The sequence below is a fragment of the Microtus pennsylvanicus genome, chromosome 5 (assembly GCF_037038515.1).
Source record: "Microtus pennsylvanicus isolate mMicPen1 chromosome 5, mMicPen1.hap1, whole genome shotgun sequence".
NCBI classification, from domain to species: Eukaryota; Metazoa; Chordata; class Mammalia; order Rodentia; family Cricetidae; genus Microtus; species Microtus pennsylvanicus.
In genome coordinates this window covers 119,700,881-119,712,918 of record NC_134583.1, presented here as the reverse complement: position 1 = coordinate 119,712,918, position 12,038 = coordinate 119,700,881, and the positions used below count along the sequence as shown (strand labels likewise).

The window sequence follows — 12,038 nt, the reverse complement described above, 5'->3', positions numbered from 1 at the left end:
CTTCACCATCGTGTCTCTGGAACGAGGCTGGCACTGCATGAAAAGATGCAGCTGTCTCTAGAACAGGGAGGAGCAGAGAGTCCATTTCATACACATTTTAATTCATCATGCTTTGTCATTGATATCTCATGAAAAACTCCAAAGTACTTGTGATTAATTTATTCCTTTGAACGGTTGCAAAATATTCCTAGTATGGATAATAGTTTATCCAATTATTCCCTTTTTGTTACCATTCACTCCCCTTCCAGCCCTTGCTGTGAATTATGTCTGCAACAAACACATTACTTAGCACGATTTAATTTTTTTTTAACTATGTGTATTCATGTATGTCTCTGCGAGGGTAGAAATCTATGGGTAGGTGCTCATGGAGACCAAAAGAGAGTGTTGGATCCTCTGGAGCTGAGAGGAAAGATGACGAGATTTGGGGAACTGTGTCTCAGAGATGGAGATGAACCATGAGGCAAGGGCAGACAGCAGATCTGGGGTGGGTGGGAGGCCATGTAGAATATAGTTGTGAGTACCTCACCTGACCTGGATGCTAGGAACCAAACTTGTGTCCATTGCAAGAGCAGTATTCTTAATCACTGGACCATCTCTCCAGCCCCACTTAGCATGTTTTCTCATAGATGTTGCAATACTGAGTGTCTCCAGGAATAACAATCCATGTTTCCATAATAACTTACAAGGGTTGTCCCTTTCCCCAGAGCCTCACTAGTACCAGGCATTCTAACCCAATAAGCAATAGCTTATGATTATTTAATTTATGTTTATCTCTGATGGCTAAAGGTTTTGAGCATCATTTCCGGTGTTTTCTAGTGATCTGGGTGTTCATATTGGTAATTCGCTTCTTTGTATCCTTATTTTCCTATTGGGTTGCTCATCCCCTTCTCCAAATCCCCTTCTTTCACAGAGAAGCAGATTCCTCGCTTTACCTCACCGTGCTTCTTGGAGGGCCTGCATTTGTTTTCAGCTGTACAGGGACCGTAAACAGACAGACCTCGCTAGAATCTTTCTTTCTTTTTATTGTTTTTTGGTCTGGGGCTATAGTTAGTTGGTAGAGTGCTTGCACAGCGTACATGAACCCCAGGTTTGGTTCCCAGAACCTCATAAACTAGGTGTCTTGGTGCAGGCTCGTAATCCCAGCACCTGGGAGGTAGAGGCAGGAGGATCAGAAGTTCAAGGTCATCTTCAACTACGCAAAATCTTGTCTCAAAAGAATCAAAACAAACAAAATATGTACTTTTCTGCTTTGCTTATTTGCTATTTAAAAACAATGTCTTTACTAATTTTTTGAAAACTTCATACAATGTAGTTTTTTTATCTTTTCCCCTCTCCACTAACTCCTCCCAGATACACCTCTCCCTACCCCACCCAACTTCAGTTCAAGTTCTCTCTGTGTATCTCTAACCTATTGAGTTTAGTGTGTTGCCCAATTATTCTTGGGTGTGGAGCTTGCCCTGAATCGTGGTCACACCCTTAAAGAAAACTAACTCCCTCCCAACAGCTATCAAATGCCAATAGCTTCTCGGCTAGGAGTGGGACTTTGGACCCCACCCCCCACACTGGGATTTTGTCTGGCCTGAGATCATGCAGGTCTTATGCATGCTGTCACAATCACTGTGAGTTCATATAAGCCCCTGCCCTGTTGTATCCAGAAAACATGGTTTCCTTATAGTCATACATCTACTTGGGTCCTTAAAGTTCTTATACTTTCTCTTCCACGGCAATCCCTGAGTCTTGGGGTGCAGGCGGGGAGGAGTGTGATGTAGATGTCCATTTAGGGCTGAGCACTCAGAAGTCTTTCTTCTCTGCACATCGAGCAGCTGTGAGTCTTTGTGTCGACTACAAGAAGTAGAGCTGCACTAATCTACAGGTTACAGCAACCTGTACAGCAACAACTCATTAGGAGTTATTTTAATTCTATGGCCTTTAAGCAGAATAGCATTAGTAGTTTCTTCCCTAGGAAATATTTTCTATCTATCAACAGGTACTTGTTGCCAATAGCAGTGCCAAGTATGGTTTCCAACTCACGGAGCTGGCCTTAAATCCAACCAGAAAATGGTTGGTTACTCCTGTAATATTCATGCCACTGTTGCACCAGTGGGCATATCTTGACAGGACAATAGTTATTGTAGCTGACAAAGTTCTTACCTGGCTAAGAAAGACTGTGGCTTATTCTTCTCCCCTGGTAGTACCTTACAGTACCGTGAAAGCTAGCCTCTAAGGATGAAGCTTCCAGGTCGGTACCTGCTTGGTTTATCCATGTTTTATAATGCCAGCATATGGTGTCTCCAGCTTCTCAGGTTCCAGACAAACTTAGGGACCCTTCATTTGGCCATAGACGAGCAGTGCTCATGGTGAAGATGGAGCACAGAGCATCGGGAAGCAGCTGGAGGGAGTTGTCATAGCACCGAAACAGCACAGGTGCCATGTTGAATTTTCCCTTTTCTATTTATGTGATTTACTGTTGCATAAAAACCGTCCTTGGCCTTGGCTTCAGACAATGACATTTCATGATTCTGTGGCAAGACTGGGCTCAATGGGGTGGTTCTTTCTCACTGGGATTACTCTCTTGACTGCATTCTGGCAGCAAGGTTGGGATGGATGGTCTAGATCGCTTAGTTGCCCCTCTCCCCTTCAATGATCCAAGTCTACAGCAAGGTGGCTACTCATCAAAATGGAGAAAGCACAAGAGAAGCATCCATTTTGGGCCTGGACCAGAACCCTAATAATACTATTTCTTCACATTTAACTCAAGCCAAATGTCCAAGTTTAAAGAGAGGGGAGTGGATTCCACTGGATATGAACATTGGTTTGAGTTCCCAAAGACCAGGCAGGCTGCTTGCTAGTCTGCATAGGACACTGTTATTACATCTCATGTTTTTTTATCAGTGAAAGATAGCATTAGGGTGTTTGTATTTACTAGTTTGGGGGGCATGAAAATCACCCAATCAAAAAAGCGAGGTGAGTCAGAAACACTTGGATTTGAACCCCAGCTCAGCCTTTTAGTAGCTATGACACTGGATACTTTAACTCCTCATTGAAGCTTGGAGAGAATTAGAGATATTCATTCATATAAAGCGCATAACCAAGACTCCCAAAGGATAAGTGAGACTCAGCTTTCCATTTTTGTTTTGTCTTGAAGATGGTCTCAACGTGTAGTCTAGATTGGCCTTGACCTCAAGACGCTCCTGCCTCGGCCTCCCCAAATGCTGGGATCACAGTATATACCGCCACTTCAGGCTTCATACATTTCCTCCTTCCCACCTTCCCCTCTAGGAACGATAATACCAGCACTGAGTGCATCATCAACCCTGGACTGAGCTCCCACAGCTGTTCCACAGCTGCACAGAGCACAGGAAGGAACAAGCCTCCTGCAGCCCATTAAAATTCTGCCTCTACTTGGGCTGCATACAGGGCCAGCAGTGAGGCAGATGCCGGAGGGTTTTTAGGCAGGATGAAGATAACGCTTTCTCTCCTGTACAGCTCTGAAGCCTGCTAGGTCTACAGGGCTGCCCCTGGAACGGCCCCGCCTTGTCTGAAGAAGTCAGTGAATGTCAAGGCTAGGTCAGTCTCTCTGCACTACCCCACAGTCGCAGACAAGGAGGTCTTTAGTCCAGGGGAGTAGCAAGACCCCGAATTTGAAGTAAAGGAAGTTGTTTAAGCCTGTCCCTCTCTCCTTCCCATCCCATCCCTCTAGGACACCGATGGATGCCTGCCAGGGACACATCTTGTTTTTATTTGAATTGCAGATAGGAAATGCCAACCCTAGATTTCTCTGTAATTGCAGCCCACCTGTTTCCCATGAATCCAGAGGAGACTACCTGAGCAGAAAAGGGAGTCTGAGGGGGAATTCTGGCTTAGTTCTAGCAGAAGTTGGTTTCCTGGCACTATGTGGTTCCCTTCAGTCCTCAAGGTGGGAATTTGTGCCTGCAGATTTGGGCTGATCTCTATCTAGGCCATTCACCCAGCATTCCCATAAAGCCTCGATCAGAGCAGCCCCTTCTCAGAAGCTGAGAGTTTAGCACATACTCAAGTCTGTGAGGCTGTTAGTGAGGGCATGTGTAACTGTTACAAGGATGCACCTTTGGCTGGCTGAGTAGAGTCTGGTATCTAGAACCTTACTCATAAGAGAACATGGTTCTTTCCCATTTGGGATCAGACTGTAACGCCTTTGTTCCAATGTGAAGAAAAATGGGAACTGTTTACACCCCAAAACAAGGATCCCACAGACATCAGCATTCCAAAATGCCGTTCCATACCCGAATCGCCGAGTGTCATGTCTCGTGTGTCCAGAGATGATAACCACAGAGCTAACTAACGCCAGGCCCCCATTTGAGCTTCGTCAGCTTCAGGCAATCCCCTAAGTTCTGTACAGTTCTGCTCACCTCAGTGATTGACAGTCTCCATCTGGTTCCATGCTTATCTCATAGCCGTGCTCCAGGAACTCGTCAGGCTCAGGGGATGTCTGTGCAGAGCCACACGGGAGGTAACCAGCGGTGTTTATCTTAAGTTCACTGCCCTTAAAACTCTTAATCTCAGCCTTTGAGCATTATCACTGGTTCCCAAACTCCACGGAGCTTTATCCTCAATAGGCTTCAAAATGGCAGGTGCCAGGCCTCCAGGCCTGTTGGGCCACAGGTTCAGGACAAGGGCAGATAACTATATTTTTTTAAGCACCTTTCTCAGTGTTTCCAAAGCGCACCCAGGTTTGAGAGCCACTGCACAGAATAATTTTCAGCAGGAACTGCTCCTGAGTCTTCAAATGGTCAGCATGATGGGACTCTGGCCATTACCTGCGGGGCGAGAGTTTTGCAGATATCTGTACATTCAGGGTGTTTGCTTCTAGTGTGTGAGTTACCCCTTGTCTAATGTAAAAATGAGAGCTCTTTGCTTGAGAAGTTTGATCAGTCGTGGCTTTGTTTATGGCATGGCTGTGCCTTCAGCTGGAAATGAAATATTGAGTAGCAATGGCCACTTCATTCTTTCAGAGGGGACATGTCACTCCCAGAGCCAGGGAATTAAATGGCCTGTATTCCCCACCCCACCCCCACTCCACCCCCTCTCCACCCCCAGTGTGTTAAATCCTTTCAGATGCCCCTGAGCTCCTCTTGAAATACCGAACTCTTGGCCATAATAAATAATTACATCCTTCTATTTGGACTCTGGTTCCAGATAGTAGTAATCCAAGAAAATCCAATAATGACAGTTGCATTAAGATCCCTCTTCCAGGCTAAGCAGAACATCTGTTTAGACATATTTTTAATCGGCAAATGCTTCCTGTGTTGAGTCCTCGGCAAATTAAATTTCTCACTGGACCGAAGGGGAAGCTGTCATTCAGTAAGCCATCTCTGGAAATTACACCCCAGTCTGTTTCCAGGTGCACTTAAGATTTTCCCATGCTGACTTGGCCACATAAAATCAGCCCTTCCAATGCTAGGTCACGTGTCCATATAGCACAGCTTGTCCAGGCACCATGGGATGTCTCAGTGTTCGTCCCTAGAATGGTGAAGTATTTCTGCCCATTCTCCAAAGGAGAATTGGCAGCAGAGGAAAATTAAGGGACTTGTTGAAAACCATATGGGATCAGAATAACAAACTTCCACTTGCTCCATCTCTGCCTGTGATTACTTCAGACAGGATGAGTCTCAGGATGTGAACATGAAGGGCTTCGCTGTTGCCAACCCTTTGGAGAGGCTTCCGCCACAGAGCTGTTTGGACTCTTGGGCTGTTTATTTTTAGACTAGCTTGTCTGTTTGTTAATTCATTCATGCAAAACACAAAAATAGTGAATGCTGCCACCCTCTAGGTATCGTGTAGGCATCTAAAACAGAGCCACAAAAAAAGCCAGCCACAGTTCTTGCCCTCATGGGGCTTCCAGGTGGCTAGCACTTGAAATCTTGAAACAATTCATTATAAGACTGGATAGCAAAATAGAATATGCATAGGGGCTGTGTAAACAGTCTGGGTGGACAGTGTGGAGTGGGAGAGGGAGAACCAGCAGCCTGACTGTGGGGTGAGGTACTCCCCACTCCAGCAGGTTGTAGCCAGGCAGTAGACAGCCCCACTCACTGTTGCCGCCTCCAGGTCTTTCCATTTAAAACAAACAAATTAGATTCCAGGTGCAGTGACACATGCCTGTAATCCCACCACTCAGGACACAGAGGCAGGAGGATTGCTATATGTCTAAGACCAGCTTGGGCTATAGAGAAAGCTAGTCTTGTTGCCTTGTGGTGGTGGTGCATACCTTTAATACCAGCATCCGGGGAGGCAGAGGGAGGTGGATCTCTTAGTTCAAGGCCAGCCTGGTCTATGGAGTGAGTTCTAGGACAGTCAGAGCTACATGGAAAAATCCTGTCTTGAAAAACCAAAAAATAAGTAAGTAAATAAATAAATATAAATAAGTAAATTTTTAAAGATTAAAAAAACCCCAAAAAATTGTTATGTGAAATCTTTGGAGTTTCCAAGAGTTGGCTTCCAAAGTGAGATTTTTTTTTTTAAACACGGTGTATGCCAAAAGTGTTCAGGCCAAACAAAACACATCTGTGGGTTGGACTGATCCCAAGACTGCAAGTGTGTGACTTCTGTTCTAGAAACTCGAGCAGTAAAACAGGTTCAGGTTTAAGCTGTATTCTATAGCTATTTCTAGGTGTGGGAATAGGGTCAGGGAATTTCTAGAAAGCCTTGTGCAGTCTGTGCTCACCACTCTATTCACCAAGTTCAGAGGGAAGAAGGGTGGGCTGATGAGGAGACACCAGGAATGTAAATCCCCAGGAGGTCCAGATGCTGATGGGACTGTTCAGGCCAGAGAAGCTGGACTAAGACAGTGCAATGCCATTCTAGGCTCAGGGGCTGTGCCCCTCGTGTTATGTGTAGCAGGCAGTGGTGAGTGCTCTCCCACAGAAAACAGAGGTCCTCAAAGGGCTCAGGGGACAGGGACAAAACCTTGCTATGTGTCCCAGGCTCGAACGGAAGCAGAAATATCTTCTGGGAGAGTCTCAGACACAAAGTTTGGCCCTCAAGCAGGTGTCGTTTTCAATCTTCCTGTGTATGAACCCCGTAATGGAGAAATTGATGTAAAAATTTCACCCGAGATCTATAGCTTCTCAAATGCAAAGCAAGTCCACAGCCAGCATCCACACATAAAGCACCCCTGGAAGGAGGCCCCAAACCTGTGTACTTGTGGCCGATGCTAAATGGGGCTCGGTAGGGTTTTTAACGTGCATGTGTGTAAAACAATAACAGTAATTCTAGGAAACACAGTCGTGAATTTGGGAGGGGTCTGGAACACGTGGGAGGAGTTGGAGGGAAAGAGGGAAGAGGGAAGACCGTGTAAATATAGTACTCATGTCTTAAATTCTCAGAGATTTTTAAATTAAAAAACAATGACTAGCCTAGAAACAATCCTAAGACTTTAGAAACACAGGAAGTTAATCAAAGAAGGGTAAGTCAGAAGACAACAAATCAAGGAACTGACTCCAAGAACATGACAATCAGAAGGAATTTTAATAAGTATGACTAAAGTGTGGAAGAAACCAGAGGAAGAATTTAAAACAGAGGGTAAGAAAGGAGGTGTGTCTGAAGACGCCCTGACTAGGGCTTTGTAGATGATGGCTGTATCCATCACAGCAGGCATAGGATGATCCGTGTGATGAACACAGCTGAGCAAAGGGTTAGCGCAGTGGGAAATCGATCCCAGGAAACCTTGCAGCGTAAGTGCTCAGAGGAAGCACATTTTGTGCTTCAGACACAAAATGTGAACACCACCACCAACAACAACAATACAACCAAAAAAGCAAAACCAATCAACAAAACCAGAAAAACACCACCCAACAACGACAAAGGTGTAGAGAAATGGGGGTTTGAATGATCGTGTCTAAAGGGTAACCAAACCAGTAGGATTTCTAGAAAGTCAGTGAACACCCACACCGTGAGTTAGAATGGGACAAAAAAATGCTGTCAATTTAGGTTTCTTTTTTAAAAAAGAGAAAGGGATAAAGTATTTATAGATGAAGACTGAGAATTGTTAGTATCCTCATGAAAGAACAATTAAACTCATTAGAGAGAATGATTCCAGGCAGGAGAAGGTGTAGGGGCCCATGAGCAGGGAATGGGTAAATTGGAAGGTGTCTGTCTCCTAAACACACAAAGCACAGCTAATAGAGACTAATTGGGAATTTTCAAGCATGTCAACAGCAGCCGGAGGCTGGAGTAGCTTTAAGAGTCTCATTTCTCAGAGGCAGGTGGATCTCTGTGAGTTCAAAGCCAGCCTGGTCTACAAAAGCCAGTTCCAGGATAGGCTCCAAAGCTACAGAGAAACCCTGTCTCAAAAAAAGAAAAACAAAACAAAAAACAAACGAAGAGCCTCATTTCTCAGAATGAAACTTGGAACTCTGGATTCTTCAGACGGATCTTCTGGTCCACTCGTTTCTCATTCTTTGTTCAGTTGTGTATGGTTATTAAAACTGAAAACCAAAGTTAATGAACAGAAAAAAGAGTTAAGGGAAATAAAAAACATATGCATAGAGAGTTTTCTTAATCTAATTAAAAGCAAGAAGAAGACCAAAAGACAGATGGAAGAGAAAGCCAGTGAGAGAAGGGGATCAGCCTGGGCGCAGAGCTAGGCACTTGCTGTTGAGAAGATATGAACCAAATCCCGACTGAACCTATGTGCAGAGATCTTCACTGAAACAGGAATAGCTCTGGGCTGGGGAGATGTCTCGCTAGTCAACAGTGCTTCCTGCTCTCCCAGGGGCCTTCCAGTTCCATCTCTAAGAGGCCATGTCAGTTGGCTCATAATCGCTCGTAAATCCAGCTTCAGGAGAGCCAGTGGCCTCTCTGGATTCTGTTGGTACCCACATGTGCATGTGGCCTGCACGCCCAGGAACATATATGCACAAATAAAAATAGAACTGAAAATAAAACCCAGTGCAGGGAGGATCTGCCAGCTGATCTGAAAATCGGAATTTCATTCCCAGGATCCATGTGGGAGGAAGAAACCACCAGTGGGAGTAAGTTGTCCTCTGGCCTTCACCCACAGGTCATGGTGTGCATCCCTACACACCTACACACATGCACACCCACAGAATAAACAAAATGTATAGAAGAAAATTTAATGACATGGAAGATTTTTCTGTTTTAACTTGATACGCTGATAGATATATATGGTCAAAGGTTAAGCATGTGGAGTTAACCTTGCAGCTGCAAACAAATCTCACCTGGTTGTGTGTATGGTTCTCTTTCTTTGCTGGTGAGGGCAGGATGTGACACAGCTGCTGTGGGACGCAGCCCGGTAGTTCCCGACGAGGCTAAACAGCGCCTTGCGGCCTGGCATTGCACACCCAGCTCAGCAGAGTGGACATCTGTGCCCATCAAAGCAGATGTGCACATGAGCATCCCTAGCCGAATAACTCGTAATAACCCAAAGTGGGGATGACTCAGATGCCTCACTACAGACCAGATAAGCTAAGCGTGGTCTATCCCTGCAGTGGTGTGCGACTGAGCCACAAGATAGGATGGAGAACTGATTCATGCTGAGACTGTGGATGAACCTTGAAAATACACCAACCTAAAGGGAAGAGCCAGAGAGCTGCGGCCGTGGCCTGATCTGGCTCGTATGGAGTGAGCAGGACAGCCGCAGCCACAGAAACCAGCATATCGTGGGGTGGTGAAGCAGAGGGAGAAACCAGAAGTGACTGGTAATGGGGACGGGGTTTCCTTTTGCGGTGACGACAGACCCGTGCAATTAGACAGTGCTTTGGCAGCACACGTGGAAAGTACGCTAACACCCAGGGAGCGGTGCCCTATGGAAACGAGTGCTATGCTGAATTCCTCGTTTTTAAGGAAGGTAAAGCAAGAAAAGAAACAGAAGAAAATGAAAAGAGAAGGAAGTAACTAGGTAAATGAGATAAAGGAAGGTTTTTTAAAAGTGAGTTTTAATAGCTGTTCTTAGGGGGAAGTGTAAGAACTGGGGACAGTTTCCAAGTAGAGGAAGGAGGAGGTCTAAGCGAGCACACTGGATGTCGCTATGGAGGACCAGCATGGTGTGGATTCAGTCAGGGAACCCCATTCTTCCCCAAATCCCCTCTATTGTGGGGTTCCCTTTTGGACTCAGAGCCTTTTTTAAATATTACAATGAATTATGTGTTTATGTATGGGGTGGGTGGGGAGGGTGAGGTGGGGTGGGCAGGGAGGGTGAGGTGGGGTGGGAGGAGGGTGAGGTGGGATGGGTGGGAAGGTGCGTGTGAGTGCGGTTACCAGGGAGAACAGAAGAGGATGCTGACTCCCTTGGCACCACTCGACTTGGGTCCTGGGAGAGCAGCTCATAACCTCTGAGCCACCTTGCAAAGGCCCTGGACCCAGAAACAAGCTCCTTTTGTTTCCTTCCTGTTTCTCTTAAGGGCCCAGGCATCGCGAAGACTGGGGAGATTTTAGGAGGCTCTGTTTTACCAGTAACGGTTTTGCAAAGACTCTCTTCCCACCCCCTGCCACTAGAACAAACTGGTTAACTTTCCCAAATTATGTCAAAGTGTGTAACAGCTCTGACATTCTTAGGTCAAGACAAAGGACTGAATCTGCTTGCTACCCCTGTTGTACAACTTTGGCCTCCCAGAGAGTTCAGAGTTATCTGGGCCCTCTCAATTCTATGCATCCCTAGGGGTGAGGCTTTTTCAGGACCCCCCTCCCCAAAATCAGACTTTCTGTGGTCAGAAGCCCAGGGTCCTCAACACATGTTTGTCCCTGGGTCTGGAACATTACCTCCCAAGGTCCTAAACCTTTGTGGGTGAGATATTTCCTTAGAACATGGGTTTCCCACCTCTCATGCCAATCCACCGTTAATAAAACCTTTAGCTTAAGCAAAGCTCGAAGACTTTTGTGGGCAAAGTAACTGATCTGTTGACTGTCTTGCAGATGGCAAGGATAACGCCACGTTTCTGCCTGGCCTTGGGACCTCAGACACCACAGCTAAGACCTTCTCTGCCAGGGTCCGGAGAGCCACAACCTCAAGGACAGAGCGGATATGGCCTGGAGGGGTCATTCCTTATGTTATCGGAGGGAATTTTACTGGTCAGTAGCCCTAGATGTGACCTTGTTGGAGCCAGTGAGAGAATCCTCCTAGGAGGACTCAGTGGGGATGAGCGGTTGCTGGGACCACAGCAGTCCCACCAGCTAAGATTCCTTGGTACCCATGTAGCCTGGCCCACAGGGCCTCTGCTGGCGCTGTGCCTACAGAGGTGTCCCTGTTCTGAAGGCTTGGAGGAGAGAGGGGTTTCTTACAGCTTAGCCTTAAAGGCTGCAGGAAGACAGGCATGGAGCTGTCCATGGTGGCTCCCGGCCTCAGCTTGGATTAGCAGCATAGACCTGGTAGTCCCTAGGCACAGGAGCAGTGCTCCACGTGGTAACCAGAGGACACATGGGTGTCACGGTCCGCACAGTAACCAGAGGACACAAAGGTATCACAGTGTCACATGGCGTGGCATGACTTCCTGGTCTGTATCCTGGCTCCACCTCACAAATTGCTTAACATCTCTGTCTGCAGTTCCCTGTTCTATAAATGTGGAAGGTGATAGAGAATTAAATGAGATAATACCAATATCAGCAAGATTTTTGAAAATCAAGAGCAAACGTTGTCTTAAGACTATGCCTTCCTGTGGAAAGAGGGCGTGGTGTGCCCAGGAGTGACGTGACCGGCGTGCCTTGTTGTTTCAGGCAGCCAGAGGGCCATTTTTAAGCAGGCCATGAGACACTGGGAGAAGCACACTTGTGTGACCTTCGTCGAGAGGACAGACGAGGAGAGTTTCATTGTGTTCAGCTACCGGACCTGTGGGTAAGCAGGAGGGCAGAGCCTCAGCAGAGTGCCCAGTGACAGACACAGGATGAGGGGCTGGAACTTCCAGTCACACCGTGTGTTTCCTCTGAGCTGTGATTTGCGGGAGGCCAGGGTTTGCTGGAAGCGGGTGAGTTGGGGAGTGGCTCCAGGTAGACTCTGTTGATGGTCCTGTCACCAGGACAGCTTGGCTGATGGCTCACGTGGAGAA

At 46.5% G+C, this 12,038-nt stretch overlaps 1 protein-coding gene across 1 annotated transcript in view; it reads left to right on the top strand.

Moving 5' to 3' along the window:
- Positions 1-12,038, top strand: part of Tll2 (tolloid like 2) — a 113,848-nt gene that overhangs the window by 52,937 nt on the left and 48,873 nt on the right. The window contains exons 4-5 of the mRNA XM_075975090.1: positions 10,912-11,067; positions 11,710-11,827. Of these exons, the coding sequence (XP_075831205.1) occupies positions 10,912-11,067; positions 11,710-11,827 (274 nt within the window). The remainder of the gene's footprint in view (positions 1-10,911; positions 11,068-11,709; positions 11,828-12,038) is intronic.